At 33.2% G+C, this 21121-nt stretch overlaps 5 protein-coding genes across 5 annotated transcripts; 1 reads left to right on the top strand and 4 right to left on the bottom strand.

The window, feature by feature from the left end:
- Positions 1–1298: 1298 nt before the first annotated feature.
- MONOS_12537 (uncharacterized protein) lies at positions 1299–8425 on the bottom strand. The gene is made up of 5 exons (XM_067865165.1): positions 8350–8425; positions 8130–8273; positions 2376–8053; positions 1888–2014; positions 1299–1656 (listed from the first exon to the last, which is right to left on the bottom strand). Exons 1-5 carry the CDS (start codon positions 8380–8382, stop codon positions 1576–1578), a joined length of 6063 nt encoding a protein of 2020 aa, XP_067723239.1. The 5' UTR covers positions 8383–8425; the 3' UTR covers positions 1299–1575.
- Positions 8426–8428: 3 nt separating this feature from the next.
- MONOS_12538 (uncharacterized protein) lies at positions 8429–13508 on the top strand. Its single transcript, XM_067865166.1, has 9 exons — positions 8429–8549; positions 8688–8799; positions 8870–8958; positions 9028–9132; positions 9250–11278; positions 11653–11844; positions 12121–12208; positions 12526–12700; positions 12942–13508. The coding sequence occupies exons 1-9, from the start codon at positions 8517–8519 to the stop codon at positions 13050–13052; spliced, it is 2934 nt and encodes a 977-aa protein (XP_067723238.1). The 5' UTR covers positions 8429–8516; the 3' UTR covers positions 13053–13508.
- Positions 13509–13900: 392 nt separating this feature from the next.
- Positions 13901–15885, bottom strand: MONOS_12539 (uncharacterized protein). The gene is made up of 2 exons (XM_067865167.1): positions 14531–15885; positions 13901–14411 (listed from the first exon to the last, which is right to left on the bottom strand). The coding sequence occupies exon 1, from the start codon at positions 15641–15643 to the stop codon at positions 14537–14539; it is 1107 nt and encodes a 368-aa protein (XP_067723237.1). The 5' UTR covers positions 15644–15885; the 3' UTR covers positions 13901–14411; positions 14531–14536.
- A 294-nt stretch (positions 15886–16179) lies between these two features.
- MONOS_17944 (uncharacterized protein) lies at positions 16180–16770 on the bottom strand (the record flags this gene model as incomplete). The annotated part of the gene is made up of 3 exons (XM_067870915.1): positions 16180–16391; positions 16467–16552; positions 16634–16770. The coding sequence occupies 3 exons, from the start codon at positions 16768–16770 to the stop codon at positions 16180–16182; spliced, it is 435 nt and encodes a 144-aa protein (XP_067723236.1).
- Positions 16771–16785: 15 nt separating this feature from the next.
- Positions 16786–19121, bottom strand: MONOS_12540 (uncharacterized protein). The gene has a single exon (XM_067865169.1). The coding sequence runs from the start codon at positions 19098–19100 to the stop codon at positions 17685–17687; it is 1416 nt and encodes a 471-aa protein (XP_067723235.1). The 5' UTR covers positions 19101–19121; the 3' UTR covers positions 16786–17684.
- Between the last annotated feature and the right edge of the window lie 2000 nt (positions 19122–21121).

Below are 21121 nucleotides of genomic sequence, written 5' to 3'. Positions count from 1 at the left end.
GGAATGACAATAGTTGACAGTTATGTCCAATAATAACATAAAGTCCCATTAAAAAGGTGACCTTGTTTTTCTTATTGGTACTTTTTCAGTGTTTGCTCGCCAACAACCGAAAAGCGCTGAATAGCTTTCAGCACTTTATAAATCCTTTTTAACCAGTTAAACTCTATTTATTAACTGTTTTCTTTTTTCTTTTTGTTTTTTACACATCGAGAAATTTCGATTTTTTGCAATATTTAATAGGACTTTTTCTAGCCAACTGGGAATCGCTCAAGGAATTGGGGACATGCTTTGAATAGCATTTGCTTCGATCTATTAATCGTTAAATTCTTTTATTTGGCAATTTCTTTTTTCTTGATTTTTTCACATTTCAAATTTTCATCAACACACAAACACAAAATTGATTATTATTTTGTAAAAATGATGAAATGCAAAAAATAAATATATGACAAGAAGAACAAACACTCTAATAATGAAATGTTGTTAAAATAAAACATTGCTTTTTTCTATTTGTTTCGAACGGACAAATGGAACCGACTTTTTTTGATCTGTGATCTAAATTTTGTTATTTTGATTTGTTCGAAACAAATAGAAAAAAGCAATGTTTTATTTTTTACAACACATCATTATTAAAGCATTTGTTTATCATGTCATATTTTTATTTTGAACATTTCATTATATTAACAAAGAAATAATCAGTTTAATGTTAGCATGTTAATGAAAATTTGAAATGTGAAAAAATCAAGAAAAAAGAAATTGCCAAATAAAAGAATTTAACGATTAATAGATCGAAGCAAATGCTATTCAAAGCATGTCCCCAATTCCTTGAGCGATTCCCAGTTGGCTAGAAAAAGTCCTATTAAATATTGCAAAAAATCGAAATTTCTCGATGTGTAAAAAACAAAAAGAAAAAAGAAAACAGTTAATAAATAGAGTTTAACTGGTTAAAAAGGATTTATAAAGTGCTGAAAGCTATTCAGCGCTTTTCGGTTGTTGGCGAGCAAACACTGAAAAAGTACCAATAAGTAAAAAAAAATCCCATTAAAAAGGTGACCCTGTGTAATGAATTTGTTTATTCGCACAAAATCGTTCAAGAAATCAAATCATCTGTAAATGCTGATAAAGCCCCGAATGAGAAATCAATATTCCAATTGTGATTGAAAAAAACAGAGAAAGAGAAAGATTACAGAAAAGAAAAGGAGTTGGAAAGGAAAACTGTTTGAAAGAACAAAAGAAAAATTATCGAAATACTTTTCAAGAAGCAAGAAAACTTCCAACAAATGTATCAAGTTATCTTTCTGGTGAATTGCATATTGTTGATTTTGATGTGAAAAAGACTTGAAACAAACAGTTCAAAAAAACAAAAATCTATCTTTCACATAATTGTTGGTTAATATTGTAAAAAATATATGCGTCCAAAATAATAGATACTTCACTGATTTCCATAAATATACTTTAAAGTTGTTCTATTTTTATTTATTTATTTATTTTTTACTTTCTTTCTCTTCCCCTTCATCTTCATTATCTTCATCATCGTCATCTTCTTCTTTTCGTTATCCCTTCAATCTTTTTAAAATTTTATCTTCTTTGTGGAGGAGATGGCTGAGTCCTCATAATTCGCTCAGTTGCCATAATCGTTGCTTCCAAATCTTCTTTGAACTGTTTGAAAGAAAGAAAGAAAAAGAAAAATCAATTTCCATAAAGAAAGGAAGTTAATATGTGAAAAGAAACAAAAATTACAAGAAAACATTAGACAAAATGATATAAATAAATAAATAAAATAAAATAAAATTAAATATAAATAAAATTACACAAAAATATAAATAATATTTTATATATAAGACAATTATCAACAATTCCCATTCCACATTATATTCGATTTATTCACACCGTCTGCTCCAATCTATTCATTCTTGATTCTATTTCTGTCATCTCTTTTTTGCTCTTCTGGAACTCCTTCATCGTCTTCTTCGTCATCATCTGCAGCGTTTGGGCTGAGGTTGACTGCACTTCCATTCTGAAATAACGAAAGAAAAATAAAGAAATCAAGAAATCATTGGGATAAAATAATAAATGAATAAACATTGAAAGAAGTTTAAAAATATAAAAATTAAAAAGAAATATAAAAAGAAACACAAAAAGAAACACAAAAAGAAATGCATGTAGAAAATGAATGAAAAAATAAATAAAACGAAATTAAATATAAAAAATTTGTTAAAGATGAAAATAAACACAGATTGATATCACATTGTTTTTTCATTAAAAAAACAGCAAAAAATTAAAAATGCATATTACATATTACATATTGATTAAATAATAGAGATATTACAGAAACAAAGTAAAAGAGAAAAAGAAACAGATAGAAAGGGAAATCATACAATTCTTGTTCCAATTTCAATTGGCGTGCTTCCAATGCTTCAAAGCGATTGTTGATCGAAAGAGGACGAGAAGGCAATTGTGAACTGGAAGAAGAAGAAGAAGATAAAGGAGAAGGAGAAGTTGGAGAAGAAGAAGAAGAAGGAAACTTTGATGATGTTGATGCTGAAGATGATGCAGGAAAAGAAGAAGAAGAAACAGAAGGACGTGATTCAAAACTAGCATTTAAGGCAGTTGGTGGAGAAATATCGCTTTCTCCATATCCAATTGATTGAGAGGTTGCATTGGCATTTGAGGAAGAAGAGAGAGGAGAGGAAGAAGAAGAAGAAGAAGAAGAAGATGGCGATGAAATATTTGAAGGTTTCTCATTCATAATCAATGGCTCTGCAATTTCTCCTTCTCTTCCTTCTCTTCTTCCTTCTCTATCTTTTCCTTCTCCTCTTTCTCTTTTTCTTTCTTCCCCTTCTTCTCCTTCTTCTCCTTCTCCCACCCCCAGCATCTCCTTTATCTTCCTCATCTCCCTCTGCAACTCCGCAATCTCTTCTTCCATCGTCTTCGTCTTCACATCTCCCAACAATTGATTATCTTCCCATTTCCTCTTGTTCTCCTTCCCCATATCTTCCAACTCCTTCATCTTCTTCCTCATCATTTCTTCTTCATCTTTTGCTCTTTTAGCTTCCTCCTGAACACTTTCATTGACAATTCTTCTTGTTTCCTCTTTCTCCTCTTCCATCACCCTCATAACCTCAACTCTCAATTGTCTTAGAACTAATTCTCTTTCTTCAGCTTTTTCTTCTCTCTCTTTCTCTAATTTTGTCTCTTTTTCTTTCAATTTCCTGATTCTTTTCTGTTCTTTCGCTTCTTCCTCTTCTTTCTTCTTCCTCATTTCTTCCTCTTTCTTCCTCAAAATTTCCTGTTTCGAAGGAGGGGGAGGTAAAATCATCGGTTTTAGCAGCTCAGAAAGAGAATTCAACAACTCCTTTGAAGAAATCAATTCAGAAATAACTTCTTTTGCCATTTCTTTCTTCATCGATTGCAATTGCTCTGCTACAACAGCGGAAACAAACTCCTTCAAAGCCATTGAAACGGGAGAGGAACCAAAAATAAATGAATTTTCGGATTTTTCGGATTTTTGCTTGTTATTTTTGATGTTTTGTTTGTTTTTCTTTGAAAGTTTCGTATCATTTTGTTTCTTTTGTGTGTTCAAATTAGAAGATTTTGGTGGTTTTGATGATGTTTCTCCTTTCTCCACTGCATTTCTTTTGTACGCTTTCATTTCCTCTTCTCTTTCCCCTCCCTCTTCTCTATCTTCTTCTTCTTCTTCTTCTTCTTCCCTATTCCTTTTCATCATTGTCTTCTTCTCCTTCTCTTCCTCCTCAACCGAATCAAATTTTTCCAATTCCACCTGAATCGCATTAGAATTGAACGACTTCTTTGTTTGAGGACTGGAAATTGGCGAGGAATGAGCAAAAGTTGCTGTTTCTTCCAGCATTTTGAGAAGATCGGCACTCATTTGAGATGATTGGGATGACGATGGTAAAGAAGAAGAAGAAGAAGAAGAATTAATTCTTTCTCTTTCTCTTTCATCATCTTCTTCTCCTTCTCCTTCTCTTGTCATTCCCAAAGGCAAACATCTTTCTTCTTCCTCTGCAAACTCATCATTATATGCTTTGTCAGCATATCTTGTATATTCCACAGGCTTCGGCAAATCTTCTATTTTATTCGTTTCTTCTTCCCCTTCTTCTCTTTCCTCTTCTTCTCTTTCTTCTTCTCTTTCCTCCTCCTCCTCCTCTTCTTCTTCCTTTCTTCTCCCTCTTCCTTTCTCTTCCCTTTCTTCTTCTTCTCTTCCTCCTCCTCTCACCTTCTCCAACGCCAACGACTTCATCAGCACAACCTGACATGCGTTCTCTACCGCCTCTTTAAGCATCGGTGGAAGTGGCTGTGTTTCGTACTGCTTAAATAACATCTTCTTCTGCTGCTCTTGATAGGAATCAACTGCTCTTGATGCATTTCTAAGCAATTTTTGGGCTTTCTTCTTCTTCTTCTTCTCTGTTTTTCGTTTATTTGATGTTCTTTTTGGTTTTTTAGTTGATTCAAATAAATCTTCTCCTTCTCCTTCTCTTTCCACTTCCTCTTCTCCTTCTTCCTCTCCTTCCTCTCCTTCCTCTCCTTCTTCTCCCTCTTCTTCCTCATCTTCATCCTCCAATAACATCTCCACCACCCTATTTTCTATCCCCATCACCACTTTCTCCTCCATCACAGGCAACACCTGCTCCACAATCTTTGCCACCGCTTTCTCTTCTTCTGCATTCATTTCCCTTTCAATTCCCCTTTTCACTGCTTCTTCCACACTTTCCTTGCTAATTTCTTTAACGTCCTCTTTAATCCCTTCCAACACTGGGGAAAACAAAGAATCGCAAACAGATAGAAGAAAACGCGAATCTCTTTGCTGAACTGCTCTAAGTGTGTCTTTTATGTCATTTTGGAGAGAAAGAGAGAGACAGGATAAGTTTTGAGAGAGAAGAGAAAGAGAATTGTGAAGAAGTAGCTCACGGGAATGAGAAGAAAGAGGTAAATTTTGAGATAAAATTGAAAGATTCGATGGTTCTATCGGAAGTTTAGGAGAAGAAGTGTTAAGAGTTCTTATTGTGTTACTGTTATTATAACTAGATTTTTCCAAATTTCTTTGTTTCTCCTTCAATTTTGCCTCATTCCCCGCTTCAGCCATTGAATCTGCAAGAGATTTCAGCTTATCCATCATCGTTCCCAACAAAATTCTCAATCCGTTATTTTCCTTCTCTCTCTCCACTACATCATCCAACCATCTATTTATTCGAGATTGTATAGAACTATCAGAATTCTTCTTTGAAATTGCAGTTTTTTCCGTTTTATTCCCAAATTTTTGATTAATTTTCACTTCTTTTCCTCTTTTCCCCTCTTTTTCTCCTTCTTTCCCTCCTCCTTCATTTCCTCCTCCTCTTCCTCTTCTTCTCCCCAACCTCATCTTTTCCATCTTCTCTTCCCAAATCATCTCATCTTCCTCTTCCTTCTCACAAACAACTTGAATCCAATCTTCCTTCGCCTTCATCGCCGCCCAAACTCGTCCAGGGCAATGAAAATCATCAAGAGAACAATCATCCGCAAAGGAGAAATAAGGAGAGAGGAGAAGAGAAGAAGAAGAAGAAGAAGATGATGATGATGATGAAGGATTAATAGAAGGCATAGCAAATGCAGACTCACAAAAGATATAGTCATCATCGTCCATTCCAAAGGGATCTTCAGAAAGAGCAAACAAAAGTTCTTCTTCTCCTTCCTCTTCTCTTTCTCTTCCTTCTCTTCCTTCTCTTCCTTCTCTATTTTCAAATTCTTCTTCTTCTTCATTCATTTCTCCTTCTTCTCTCCTTCTTCTTCCTCTCTCTCTCTCTCTCTCTCTCATACCCATCCTCAATGGCGTCTTCATCACCCCTATTTCTTCTTCCTCTTCTTTTTCCTCTTCTTTCTTTCTTTTCACCTTCATTTCTTTCAATTTGCATTGAATTTGCTTCATTTTCTGCTCAGCGTAGATAAAACGGTTGACTTTCAATGAAGAAAGAAGAGAAGAAGAAAGAGGAAGAGGAAGGTTTGTGTTTAAGGAAGGGAAGGAGAAAGGAGAAGAAGAGGAAGAGGAAGAAGAGGAAGAGGAAGAGGAAGAGGAAGAAGAAGAAGAAGATGATGATGATGGAAATGATGAATAAGCAGGTTTTGGAGATTTGGAAGAAGAAGAGGAAGTAAATGAAGTTGTGCCCAAAGAACTTATAGAATTTCGAGAAGATAATGTTGAATTGAAAGAAGAAGAAGAAGAAGAAGAAGAAGAAGAAGAAGAAGAAGAAGAAGAAGGAATTGAACCAGAAATACTTGACAATCGAGGAATTCTTGTTGATGTCAGCATTGGAGGCTTAGGAGAGTTATATGAAGATCTTATTGTTAAAGAAGAAAAAGAAGGCAATGATGATGAAACTTCAGCAAATAAAGAAGAATTTCTTCCTCTTCCTTCTCCTCTTCCTTCTCCTTCTCCTCCTTCTCCTTCTCCCTCATCTTCCCCCATCATCCCACACTCCAACCTCACAATATTCGTGTTCCTCTTCATCATCTCATCCATTTTCCACCCAACCACTTCATTTGCCACATCCACACTCAAACAGCGCAAAAACGGGCAATTCGAAAGAGATTGCAAAGATTGGCGAGAGGAAAGAGAAGGAAGAAGAGGGACACCACGACAGCAGAGACAGCGGAGAGGAGGAAGGAGAAGAGAAGAAGAAGAAGAAGAAGAATAAGAATAAGAAGAGGAAAAGGAAGAGGAAGAAGAAGATGATGATTTTGGTGATGATGATGATAATGTTGAAGAGGAAGAAGGAAGAGAAGAGCAAGCAAAAAGAAGAGAGGCAAGAAGATTAGGAGAGAATGGATTGTATGAAATGTGGAGATGACGAAGAGGGCAATAAATGAATGAAGAGGATGAGGAAGAGGAAGAGGAAGAAGAAGATGTTAATGGATTAATAGGGGAAGCTAATGGAGAAGAAAGAAACGGAAGAGCAGAAGGAGAAGAAGGGAAAGATGCAAATGAAAAGGGAGAGGAAGAAGATGCTGTAGAAGAAGAAGAAGATGATGATGAATAAACAGAAGGAGAAGAAGGAGAAGGAGAAGGAGAAGAATTTGTTGCAAAATCTGTCAAATTTTCCTTTGCTGGTTGGGTGAAAAGATTCACAAGAGAAGCTATGCCTTCATCGCCAATTCGATTGTTGTTCAGAGAAAGACGATGAAGTGTGCTAACAAACAAGCCATTTAAAGGAGAAGAAGAAGAAGATGATGATGATGATGATGAATATCCAATTTCTTCTCTTTCTCTTCCTCGCATACCTTCTTCTTCCTCTTCCTCATTATCTTCGTCGTCTTTTTCTCTTCCTTCTCTTTCTCCTCTTCCTCCTTCTCCTCTTCCTTCCTTTCCTCCTCTCCATTCACTTCTAATCGCCTCTGCAATCGCCACACACCCTCCGCTCCCAATCAGATTCCCATCCAAAACAAGCGCCCTAAGCTCACAAACAGCACGAGGTCTATTTAAAACCACAGAAGCAGACGATGAATGAAGAAGAAATGGCTCTTTCATCCATTTCAGCAGCTGCCCCAGCGACGCCGCACCGCCGTCGTCGATCTCGTTCTGGCTCAGATTCAGAGACTGAAGTGGAAGCAGAGGTTCTCCTTGGTCTTTTCCATCGAAAGTGCGATTTTGATCTGATTGGGATTTTGACAGCAAAGCATAGCACATTTGCTGCACTCCGGCTGATGTTATCGAATTGGATGAAAGATCCAAGGAGCGAAGAGAGGAAAACAAATGGATGTTTTGAGATAAAGCTGTTAGGCCGTCGTCTCCAATTTGCGTAGAACGGAGAGATAACACGCTTATAAAATTTATTGCAAGGTTTGAAGATGGTTGAATTCCTTCAAGAGATTTCATGGAATCCATGCCAAGTGGATTTGCATCAAAGCAAAAACTATAGTTTTGCGGAACCTGCTCCTCTGATGGAATCCAGGACAACAATGACAAAAATCCATCAGTTGAAATATCATTTCCAGATAAATCTATAGAGTGAATTGATGAACCATTTGCAAGGGCTTCAGATATGCAATACGCATCGTCATTGTTCTGTATTAAAAATAGTTATTTGTTTATTTATTAATAGAATCAAAACTAAAATTTTTAAAAATTTTTATTTTCTAACCAAATGCACTTTCCTGTTGCACAAGTTACATCTCAGTGAAAGCTGATCTTGTAGTGCTACAACAAACTCAATAACAGGTTTTGTCCCAGTATGAGTGCAAGAGGTTAAATATGAATATAAAGGAGGATTTGTTTGGTCCAATTTCTGATAGTACATGTTTTCAATCATAATAATTCGATTTAAATTACATATTTTTAAAATGGCATGCAGCAATTCAAACCTCGTTCAGCGACTGAGACCCAAACTCGTCCATTTATAAAAAAATTTTCTATCCTGATCTCAAAATGATATATTGTGGTTACATTTGATCAAAAATCAAGAAAAAGTCGTTAAAGACTTTTTGACAAAAGTTAATTCAACAACATAAAAGAAAATTCACATTTTATAATGTCAGCTGCAGAACAACTTAAAGAAAAAACAGTGTGTCTCAATTATTTACTGAAATTGAAATTTTAAAAAACCATTTCTTTGTTTAATATAAACTTTACACATGTAATTTGAATTGCTTTGTCTCGATAAAATGCACTTTTATTTTTGTTTCCCAAATAAATGAATCAGTCCTTGTTGGAACAGAGGTCAATGTTTATTGAATATGTCAATCAACTTAAAACTTTACCATCAGCAAAAAAATCATCCATAGTAAATCGTCTATCAATTATGCTGATTGAAGGTTAATTACCTCATTCGTTTTATTGAATTTATTGTTTTTTATCGTTCATTGAATATTTTATTTATTTTAGAAACTGTAAATGTAACTTCACTCATTGAATCTGGTATATTATCTGTACTTACTGATTTGGTCAAATCAAATGAAAGTGATGAATTAAGAGTGTGATTCATTCATCCAATTTTGATTGTGCTCAATGATTAATGTTTTCATTTCAAAATGCAAATAAAGATCGCATGTACAAAGTTAATGGCACTTATTACTGCAACAATTGGAGCTGAGAACATAGCAGTTACCCATAGGATATTAGCTATTTCACTTATTTCAGCAATATCTGTGTGCCTTTAAAGGATTATTTCTCAATAATTTTATATATTTCTTTCTATTCAACTCATTTCCTGTTAATTATTTTTGGTTATTTTGCAAACAATTTCACAAATGCAAAACAAATAGGGACCATTTACACAATCAACAATGCCAGCAATAATTGCACTTTCAGTTTTTTTGCCAACTTTTTCAGCAGAAGAATCCAAATTTGTTGACATTTCACAATCATCATCTTCTTCCCTCAAATCAATAGCAGGAGAAATAATGCAACTGCCCTTCATAAAGAAACTATGCTATCTGCTGCAAATGAGAGAAAAACCCTTGGAATATGGAGAAACAAGCAAAGAAAGTCACGAAACTGGAGCTAAATCCAATTATTCCTCGACTGATCCGTCAAATGAAGTTGTTGACGCGAAACTTTCGAGTGAAATCAATGCGATCGTCACCCACGTCACTGCGAGAGAGAAGCTTATGCTTTTGGATGTGGTGTCGTTTGCGCTGAAGCAGAGGCCGACTGCTGAGGAAGTCGCGCCTTTGGAAGAATGTCTGTCATTTCTGTCAAATTCAGACGATTTTGACTTGTTTACAAAGGCGAACGGGCTGATGTCGTTTGTGGAGAAGCTGAAGAGCAATATGAAGAGAGAGAAAGAGAAAGAGAAAGAGAAAGGGGGGAAGAAAGAGAAGAAGATAAAGAAGAAAAATGATTATGAAGAAGAGGAAGATGAAAAAAATGAGGGTGAGGATGAAGACGAAGATGAAAGAGAAGAAGGGGAAGATAAATATGGTCTTCACAAACCAACAGAAATAGAAAAAACGAAAAAGCAGAAATTATCAAAGACACAATCAACAAATCAACCCAATGAAAATATATTTCCTTCTTCTTCCTCTTCCTCTTCCTCCTCCTCTTCCTCTTCTTCTTCACTTCCTCCACCACCTCCTCCAAAAATCTCTTCTCCTTCTCCTCTTTCCAACATCTCCTCTTTTCCTCTTCCTTCTCTTTCCTCTCAGCAACCTCCTTCTTTTCCTCTTCCCAATCCAACTTCTTCCCCTTCCTCTTCACCTTCCACTTCCTTCTCTTCCTTCTCTTCTTCCCTTCCTTCCTCTTCTCCTTCTCTTCCTTCTCCTTCTTCTTCTCCTTCTTCTCTCTCCTCCATCACCTCCATCACCTCTCAAAATGTCACCTTGTTCTGCCCCAATTTCTGGTCTTTGTCGCAGCCGCAGCAGCAAAATGTGCTCCTTCAGATTCAAAACTACCTCCAAAACATGCAATTGCTACGCCAACAACAACAGCAGCAGCAACAACAACAATTGCAAACTCAACAAATGCAGCAGAATCAGTTGCAATCCATGCTTTCGCAAGGGTTGATGACTTCTTCTTCTTCTCCTTCTTCCTCCTCCTCTTCCTCCTCTTTTTCTCCTTCGTCGATTTCTTCGAATTCTCCTTCTCCTTCTCCTTCTTCGCATTCTTCCCCATCTCATTCATCTCCTTCTTCGCCTTCTCCCTCTTCTTCTTCTTCTTCTCCCTCTTCCTCCCTTCCTCCTCATTTAACTCCACAATATCCAAACATCATGCAAACTTTTCCTAATCCTTCTTCTTCTCTTTCTTCTTCCTCTTCCTCCTCTTCTTCTTCTTTGCCTTTTCCTCTGGCAAATATGAGCCCTTCGAATATGCCTATGAATAATACTGCTTCTCTTCCTCTTTCCACTTCTTCCTTGTCAAATGCCTCTCTTTCTCATCAAGCTGACAATCAATCTGTCACTTCAGCTAATTCTTCTTCGCCTTCCTCTTCTCCTCCTCCTCTTATTTCTTCTTCTTCCTCTTCTTCTTCTTCTTCTTCTTCAACATCTCCTTCTTCTCAACAAATAAATTCTCAAACACAAGTAATTTCATCGTCATCATCATCTTCTTCTTCTTCAGCCACACCCAATTCTAGCAGCAGTGGAGGAATAGCAAGTTCATCTTCTCCTTCTCCTTCTCCTTCCTCTTCTTCCCCTCCTCCTGCTGCTTCCTCTTCTTCTTCTTCTTCCTCTTCCTCTTCTCTTTCTTCTTCCACCACCAATTCAACTGGGTCTTCACACAGATCGCAGGAAAAAAGCTCATCTCACTCAAAAAGCGTCGACTCCAGTCAGTCTCGAGATGACGAAGATGCTTCAGGTATTCTATTGAATTGAATTGAATTTATAAATAAATTGAATAAATGAATGAATCAATGAATGAATCAATAAATTGAATTGAAATGATTCTGTTAGTGAATGAATGGGGAAGGGGAGTAATTTTAGTGATGTTCTTATTTTTCTGTATTTATTTTTCTGTATTTATTTCTCTGTGTTTATTTTGATGTGGGTGTGTTTTATAATTAATTATTTGTATTGAATCATTTAATTCCTTAACTCTACTTCAACCGCTGCAACTATTTATTCATTTTTTTTCTCTTTCTCTCTCTCTCTCTCTTTCAATATTTCTCTTTTTCTTTCTTTTTCTTTCTTTTTCTTTCTTTTTCTTTCTTTTTCTTTCTTTTTCTTTCTCAGGCGCTCTTGATCCCTTCCGCAACATGCACCGGGAGATCACGTTTTCTGTGATGAACTCGTCGATTGCCACTGTTTCTGGCTGGCGGGTCACTTCGACTTATCCTGAGGCGATGACAGTGGCGATACAAAAGGAGATATCGAGTGGAGTGTGGAAGGCAACGATTAAGTTCTACAGAGGGGATTATTATGCAAGTGTGGGAGAGGAGGAGAAGGAGAGGGAGGAGAGGAAAGGGAGAAAGAGAGGAAGAAGGAAAGAAAGAAGAAAAAAGAAAGAAGAAAAAGGAAAAAGAAATAAAAATAGAAATTCTGAATTATTAGCTGGAAATAATAGAATATTTTTATGGAAATGGATTTTTTAAATGTGAATTTTTTCCTATCTATTTGTGAATGATTATTTTTATTGTGATGAAATTATTACCATTTTATTTATTTATTGATTTATTTATTGAAACAAATGTTCTTTTTTAGGAATTGGAATTGTTCGGAGTGATTTCAAAATACCTTTTCCTTATTGGCCTGGAAATGACAAGAACAGCATCGGATACTTTGCAAAGGAGTTTGCAGTTATATTTATTAATTTTTATTTATTTATTTATTGTTCATGATTATTATTATTATTTCTTTAATATTTATTTCAAAATATGCATAATTTATTGTATATTAAACTTTTATCTTGCAAATTTGAAATTTCCTTTCAACTTTACAATGTCTATAACACTAATAATTATTCATTTGAATACAATATTTTTTTTACCTCTTTCGCTCATTTCAATTTTTTTTTTTAAATCTATTTTATTTTTTTAATTTTATTTATATTTATTTTATATTTATTTTATATTTATTTTATATTTATTTTATTTTCATTATCCAAAGTGGTCTTCTCTTCCACGACGGCACCTGGAAAGCAGGAAATGCGCGGTGGGCAGACGGCATTCCAGTTTCAGTCGAAGTGAATATGGACTCCAAAATAAGAACATGCCATTTCTTCTTGCAGGATTCACAGCAGAGACTATTTTATAAGAATATCCCTGAAAGCGTGAAGTTCTGTGTATGCTGTTGTTTGAGAGAGAAAAAGAGAAAGTGAAACATGTTAATGTCTATTTTATTTATTTATCGTTAATAGAAACAACGAATTTTATTTTTCTTCCTTTAAATGTGCCTTTTTTTTTTGTCGTTTCTCATATTATCTTTTCAACTTTTTTTTCATTTGTACATTTATATATTTAAATATGTGTATTTAATCTTTATATATCTTTCAACATTCACATTAACATTACAATTTTTCTTAGGGTCTTCTGAGTGAAGAAGGTTCCTCGTATGAAGTTGTCAGCATTCGACGCTTAAAAGCACCCACTGTTAAAACATTGCCCGATCAAAAGGGAATTGATTGGGCTTCTTAAAGAAAAAAATTAATTTTATTTTGTTTTATTCGAATTTATTTTTTTTAATCATTTTTTTGTCTGTTAATTTATTTTTCAAATTTTCAATAATAAAGTGAACTGAAATATTCTACATATTTCAAACATGTTTTTTCACATTTATTCAAAATGCCTCATTTTGCATCTTGAAGTGTTTCATAACGTTTGCATCTGTTATTTAATTACATTGTTTTTTATATAGTACAATTCCTCAATAAGCTTCTGTTATTGTGAGATATAAAAATTGTTGCAGTTTATTTGAATAACTCTTCAATTCTACCAATTTTCAAAAAATTCAATTTTCGATTTGTTTTATTTTTTGTTTTATTTTTTTTTTATTACAAATATTACAATTATTGTAATAACACACAACAAATAGTCCAATTTTATTTTTATTCATCATTTTATTTTTCAAACAAGAAATTCATATTGAAAGCATTTATTTAAATGGAAAGAACATATTTCAGAAAAATAGAAAAACAACAGAAAATATTCGTCAAAATTAAGAAAAAATGTGATGAAACTTTTTGGAGTTTTATCTTCTTCAAACCTTTTTTCTTTTTTATTTTGGTGATTTCATTTGGGGCAAAATTTTTAGCTTTATGAATTTTGTTCCATTCTTCTTTTACAAACATTTTTCTCAATTTTTGTATTTATCTGTAATTAATTGCATTGTTTCGGTTGATTTATAATGAAATGATTGTAGAAAAAGTTTGGAACATTTCTCAGTTTTTTTCATATATGCAAAAATTTTGCCCCATTTCAACAAATTTTATCAGTGTTCTATAATACTGTTTCAGATATCTTGAAAAATTAACAAAGATTGCTTAAAAAAGATGTTACTAGTTATATTATTACAAAAAAAGTATAATTGATTGAAGAAAAAAGAAAATGAAAATAATAAAACTTGAATGAATGTTTCTTTTTTAAATGAATGTTTTGCATCCAAAAGGATAAATAGAAAAAAAAAAGCAAAGAAACAAACAGGAAAAAAATAACTAAACGATAATTTTCTCTTATAATATTTATTTATAAAAAAAATAATAGAATTAAACGTGATTGTTGCTCCAATAATATATGAGAAGTTTGAAGTTTCTTTGATGATGTTGAATAATCATTCATGTGAACTTTACGGCTTCAATAACACATTCAATAGAATTTGTAGTATTTCATTAAAACTATTTGTTTTTTTAATGAAATTCTTTTGTAAGTTGAATATTTGTTTCAAGCAGAACAAAGAAAACTGTCCAGATGGAAGCAGAGAAATAAACCAATGCACATAAAATATTAATCTGTTCATACATCTGCATTCATACTTTTAAGCACACATAAGCAAGTATTCTACACACAAAAGAAAGGGAAAAGAAAAAAAGAAAAAGAAAATAGAATTATTATTTGAATAAAAATATTAAATTAGAACTAAAAAAAAAAGAAAATAATAATAATCATACGAATCACACATCACATTAATGCCTCGGGTAGCCATATGAATGTCTATGTGCACTTGACTCTTGACGAGAGTTGCTATGCCCACTGTGATGATGGTGCTGCTGCTGATGCTGATGATGATTTTGGCTTGGATTCCTCTGATTTCTATCATCGTCCCTTCTCTCGCTCCTGTGGCTGTGCCCTGATGTTCTGCCAGCCATTTCTCTTTCATCATCATCATCACTATCATCTTCTTCTTGTTCCACCCCCACTTCCGCTGCCACTCCCATCTCCTCTTCTTCCTCTTCGTCTGCCTCTGTTATCACCACCGCACTCGGCGGGTACCTCGAATTGCGACTCTGCCGCGACGACTGGAAAAAGCCAGGCATCGGCGGATCTGCGGCAAACGCATCTCTTTCTGGTGAAGTTGATGAGGATGATGATGATGTGGTTGTGTATTCTGTTGGAAGTACATCTGGCTCTTCAACGATTGCGCAAGCCACCCTCTTTGTTTCTCGCTCGGCTGTTATCACAGAAGCACCATCGCCTCTCGCACCTCTTCGTGAGCTCCGTCTTCGATCTGAGGGCATTTTCTCCTCTGTCATCACATCGGCCTCCATCACATCATCGTCTTCATCAGTTATTTCCTGGATTATTGGTCCAGATTCATTTGAGCTCCCGGTTTGAATTGTAGTGCCCGTCAACGCTCGATGACGATGCCTTTCCCTTCCTTCATGATCAAAGAACGAAAGTGAATGAGAAGTCTTTGGCAGCGATGATTGCCTTTGTTCCCATTCTTTGTCAAACTGATTAAGCTCGTGAAGACTCACGTTTTCTAATTTCTGCTTCCGTTGAACAGATCGTCCTGGCCCCTCTTCTTCCACAACTTCAATTGCTTTATCGCCTATTTTGCGTTTTGAAATAACTTTCTTTTTCCCTGATGAATCTGCTTCAATATGATGGGTTTCTGCAACTCCATCAGGTCCAGTAGTCGTGGTTGTAGTTTTTGTAACAAAGTGTCCGCCGCTTCCACTTGAAGTTGTTGATGAATAGGAATAAGAAGTCGTTGATCCTGATGAGAATCCACCAAATCCTGGAAAGCCAAATGGAGAAATTTGTGGTTGTTCCCCTGGTTCTTGAATCATCGGCCCATGTGGTTGTCTGTCCTGTAAATATCTCTATATAAATTTAAATTAAAAATATGAAATAAACTTGAAAATATTAACCATTTGTTGTTGTTGTTGCCTGCGATGTCCAAAAGGATCAGTAAAAAATGGATCGTTAAAAAATGACCCAAAACCCATTCCACCTCCAAATGGATCGGGAAATCCACCTCCAAAAAACCCTCCAAAAGGATCCATTAAGAATAGAAAAGAATAATATGATCAAACCCTTATCTAATTAAATATATTATTTTAAATAATATTTTTATTTCGAAACGCAAAAACATCTTCAAAAAGTGTTGTGGAAATATACGTATAGCAAAAAGAAAAAACACTTGTTCTGATTTACATTAAATTTTTTATTTTCCCTTCTATCTTACCAATAAATCATATTTACTGGAAACTGCATTCATGAATGCAAAGAACAACTCTAAACATGGCTCTCCAAATGTCAGTTTATATGATTTAGCGCATGACTTTATGAAAAAAATTGAGCATGGTGCTTTTGCTGAACAATTTCATTTGATACTCTTTATTATTCGTGTAATTTCATGAATGATATTTGCCATAGATTGATCGCATTCAAACGGGTCGAACGATTCTAGAATAACTGGGTCAAATGCTGTGTAGAATGCAAGTACATGTTGATGGCCCAAAGAAAACAGAGAAAACATTCTTGCAGTGCCTTTGATGTGAATAATCGCACTGTCAGATTTTGCAACAGATTCGGCTAATGATAATAAGTCAACAACAAAATGTAAAAAATAATTTTAATGTTATTAAAATTAAGACAAATGTTGCATACAAAACGTTTTAACAGAACGCCTGAGTGATGAAATTAGTGTGATAAATTCTTCCTTTTTTGGTGTAAACTTTTTCTTATCTGTTACACTAATCGTGTATATTTTTATAAATAGAAAAAGCAGCGTAAAAGAAGTTTTTGACTCACATAACAATAAAGAACAAGCAAACATTTCATCTGTGTCACAATTAACCAGGCACGAAAGCACTGTATTTGGATATATGTCCTCAATTTTTTCCATGCAGTCAAGCAACGCTTGCCTAATTTTTGGTGTTATTCCTGTCGTTTGGCAGCAAGACTCAAACATTTTATGCAAGAGTTTTGATCACAAATTTGTATAATTATAATATGAAAAAATAAATTATGTTGAAAGTTTTTAAATATCAACAAAAAAGTACTATTCATGAATAATGTTATAAATATGATTCAAACAGAATTATTAAAAAAAGAAGAAAAAAATTATTTTAAATTTCTACACAACAAATTGTTTCTTGTTCTTTTTGTTTGATTGCACATTTGAAATATGATAACACAAAAAGTCACGAAAAATATGTTAAAAATAACAAAAACATTCAAAATTTTGAGCTCTTTAACATTCAAATAAAGACATTAAAACAACGCCTTTCAATTATTTTTTGCAGAAATAAGGCGAAAGAAGCGAAATTATAAAAAGTGAACAAAAAAAATAGAATAATCAAACAAGACATTTCGAAAAAAACAGTTAAAAAGGTAAAAGATCTTGTTATTTCATAACTGAAAGAAACAAATAAAAAAAAAACCACATTCGAAAAAAAATATTACCGAAAAATATGTTACTAATTAAATGGAAAAGCTGAAAGATTCAATAAAAATTCAAAGAAAATGCTTAAAATTCTAAACAAAAGCAAACATAATTGTAAATTTCTTTAAAAAAATAAAAATTCAAATAAAATTATTAAAAAAATATTGCAAAGCTACATATATAATTTCGGAAGACAATTACTTTGAGGAACTTTCTGTACAAAATATAATGTTTAAATAAAAATACCAAATTATTTGTTTCTACCATTGCAAACATTCATAAAACAGATATACACATATATATACGTATTCTTCACAATCAAAACATTCAATGATATAAATATAAGCACAAATACGCACCGAATAAATATTTTTGATTTTTTTTTTTTTTGGCTAATTCCATCAATCTTTTTTTTTTTTTTTTTTTTTTTTTTTTTTTTTTTAATAGTATAATTCCGAATTTGCTTGATAAAGAACATTATTCTGCTCCGTTTTTAGTCTTTCCCCATTTCTTCTCCTTCTCTCCCACATTATTTTCACCACCGCCACCAGCACAACAGCCCCAACCACACCTACAAACGAACACACAATCGCCAAAATAATCGTCTTCATATGATTTTTCCCTGGAGCATGCGTCTTCTCCCTCTCATCCGGCTTCTCCGGAAGCACCACAGTCAGCTCAGGCGTCTCCTCTGTCCCGCTCCCGTTCCCTGTCGCCGACGGATACTCAAACTGCACAGAAACAGAAGAAGCCCCTAAAAACTCACTCGCTTCGACTTCAACATCCGCTTTTGTCCTAAACCAGCTCTTCAGCTGCTTCGATATCACTGTCTTTTCTGTTGCCCCTTTTGAGGCAAATGTGAATTTGACTTTTTCCCGACACAGCGTAAACCCGTATCCCTCAAATGAAAATTTCAAATATCCGCTTTCAAGCAAGCTCCATGCACACTCGATGCTCGAAATGTTCACGTGGAAATAAATGTATTTGCCTGGATTGTCGTTGCTAATCAATGTGCATCCTCCAATATCCATCCACAAATCGTCTTGCTCTTCTTTCTCGCGATCAAATGTTCTGATTGACGATATGCTCAGTGATCCTTTGTTTTCGCAATGCACCGTTCTTTTGAAATCAGAATACAGAATGTAGGTGTCTGCTGAAAATGAGTCATTCTTCAGTTCTAAAGAGCCACCTCTCTGAAAAACGAATCCACAGTTAGCACGACTGAATGTAGTATTTTCAATAACCGTTTTGCATTCCAAAAGTTCAATGCAACCGCTCTTCCATGGGCATGCAACGTCTTCCTCAAGAGATTTTTCTTCATAATCTCTTTCATCCTCTATCCTGCAACAATTAAAAATGAGGCTGGAATCTCTAGCTGTTATAAATGATTCGACTAAAGTAGGTATTTGTCTTCCGTTGTAAACTTCGCAAAGATTAACATTTTCCAGTAATAAATATGAATTTTCGTCTGAACTCAGAATCGGGTTGGTTCCATTATCATTCCACTCTGCAATAATAGTTAATGCTTTCACTGAAAGATTTGTAGAATGTGTTGTAAAGACAGGTGTAAGACTCCAACGGAATGGGCGCAAAAAAGATGTGTGATTGTCTGTCTCTGCATATAGTTCGATTTTCTGATCTTTAAATTCAACAGGAATCATTGATGCAAGACGTCTACTTACAATCGCAAACGCAATTTCGTTTTTTTCACTGCATTTTTCCAAAGAATATATCATTGTTAAGCAAGGCTGATTCTTTGTTCCACATTCTTCAGCATCTTTGCCATTCTCAGAAATATAAATTTTAATAGCTTCACAGAACAATTCTCCAAAAAGTAAAAAAGTTACCATCGCCATCTCTCAAGATGTTTGATCAATAAGAAAATAATAAATGATTCCATCACAAAATGAATTATATATCTTATCCATAAAAATTCATTTTTAATTTAATTCTGATTTTTTTAATGTTAATGTCTTCATTCATATGGGAAATATTTTTGTAAAATCACATTTTTCACATATTCTGATTATCAAATCACACCAAAAATAATTCAAAATCGAAAATTAATAATTCGATTTCGAAAAAGAATAATTCAATTTCGAAAATGTATTATTCAATTTCGATATTCATTTAAAACCAAAAATTAAAATTTATCTCGAGAATGGATTTCAGATAAGTTCAAGTTATTTTTTAACCAATCAAATATTATTACTCAAAGAAAACTGTTTTTTGAAAATGAAACAATCAATGAATCAATTTTTTAAATTTTTTTTTCATTTTCGAAAATCATCACTGAAATGATAGAAATTTCAAAAATATTCATTCGATTGAATATCAAAATAAAAATATTAAAATTTCAATCACGTTTATTGAAAAATAAAAAAACAAGAATTTTTTTTCCAATAGAAAAAAATTTATTCTTTGGTAAAAATATTAAAATCATCTATTTTTAATACGAAAATGAATACATTTTCTTTTCAAATTAACTTCAATCAATAAATCTTCATTCAAAATGAAAGAAAATTTTTTAATGAAAACACATCATTTTTCACAAATTTACGAACAAAGTTTACTGATGAGATAAAAATTTATAGAATATTAATCGAAAAACATAAGTTATTCATTCCACAAATCAAAAAAATATTCTTTTTCGAAATCGAGTTAATACACCAAAAATTATTCAAGATCGAAAAACTTTAATTCAAAATCGAAAAAGTTTAAAACAACATCGAAAAAGTTTAATTCAACATCGAAATTTATTATTCGAAATCGGAAAACTTTAATTCGAAATCGAAAAAGTTTAATTCGAAATCGAAAATATTTAATTCAACATCGAAAATGTTTAATTCAAAATCGAAAAAGAAGATAATTTGTTCAGAATTTTAATTCAAGTCATAACCGAAATATTTTCATAAACATAAATGTTGATAATAACTTTTGTTTGTTTATTAAAAATGTTTTTCTTTCGTTTTGAACGACTTTTTTCTACGATATAGACTGATCTCAATCGATTCTTTTCTCATTGTGAAGATTGAAAATGTTTTATTTTATCAGTTTCCAATGCAATGAATGAAATTCAAATCATTTCGTTTTCAATAAATGAGATTAATTTCTGCCTTTTTGTGCACAAAACAAGATCATGAACTATCCTATCTCTTTTATTTATTTCTTTTATTTCTTAAAATCTCCTGAACATATGTAAAGAGTTTTATTATAACTCAGTTTTATCCTGTATACTCTATTTCACACAACCAAACACCAAAAAAACAACGGAAAATATTTTTCTAATTGCAATTGACAAATTTCTTTGATCATTTTCTGAAAGAAAAGAAACTGACATGAGTATGAATTTTTAAATTTTTTTCAAAAATTTTACAAAAAAAGAATTTTCGATGTTGAATTAAACTTTTTCGATGTTGTTTTAAACTTTTTCGATTTCGAATTAAACTTTTTCGATTTTGAATAATAATTTTCGATGTTGAATTAAACTTTTTCGATGTTGTTTTAAACTTTTTCGATTTTGAATTAAACTTTTTCGATGTTGAATAATTTTTGGTGTAAATTACGAAATTGAAATATTAATTCCGAATTCGAATTATTAATTTTCGAATTCGAACTATTTTTTTTCGAATTTGAAATATTAATTCCGATTTTGAATTATTCTTTTACGAAATTGAATTATTATTTTTCGAATAAGAATTATTTTTGGTGTATCTCATCTTATAAATAAAGAGATATCGCACAAAATACCGGACAAGATCGATATCTCAATAACCACAAGAAGAAAAATTCTGATAATTTTCCTCAAAATATACCTCATCAACACAAACTCATTTGAAAAACAAGACTTCACTTCAGCTTTTTTTGTGCTCAGAAA

The sequence above is a fragment of the Monocercomonoides exilis genome, assembly GCF_001643675.1.
Source record: "Monocercomonoides exilis strain PA203 chromosome Unknown scaffold38-1042076, whole genome shotgun sequence".
Taxonomy (NCBI): domain Eukaryota; phylum Preaxostyla; order Oxymonadida; family Polymastigidae; genus Monocercomonoides; species Monocercomonoides exilis.
Note: the sequence above shows the minus strand (reverse complement) of the source record. Positions and strands in the feature narration are given on the sequence as shown.

Bases quoted from the DNA above. Each gene is read 5' to 3' on its own strand.
- MONOS_12538 (XM_067865166.1), top strand. From the start codon at position 8,517: ATGTCAGCTGCAGAACAACTTAAAGAAAAAACA. The intron at 8,550-8,687 runs GTGTGTCTCAAT...TAAATGAATCAG, and splicing joins AACAACTTAAAGAAAAAACA to TCCTTGTTGGAACAGAGGTC. The intron at 8,800-8,869 runs GTTAATTACCTC...TATTTATTTTAG, and splicing joins ATCAATTATGCTGATTGAAG to AAACTGTAAATGTAACTTCA.
- MONOS_12539 (XM_067865167.1), bottom strand. From the start codon at position 15,643: ATGATTCAAGAACCAGGGGAACAACCACAAATTTCTCCATTTGGCTTT.
- MONOS_12537 (XM_067865165.1), bottom strand. From the start codon at position 8,382: ATGGACGAGTTTGGGTCTCAGTCGCTGAACGAG. The intron at 8,054-8,129 runs GTTAGAAAATAA...TTTTTAATACAG, and splicing joins GCAACAGGAAAGTGCATTTG to AACAATGACGATGCGTATTG. The intron at 1,657-1,887 runs GTGTGAATAAAT...TCTTTCAAACAG, and splicing joins TGAATAGATTGGAGCAGACG to TTCAAAGAAGATTTGGAAGC.
- MONOS_12540 (XM_067865169.1), bottom strand. From the start codon at position 19,100: ATGGCGATGGTAACTTTTTTACTTTTTGGAGAATTGTTCTGTGAAGCT.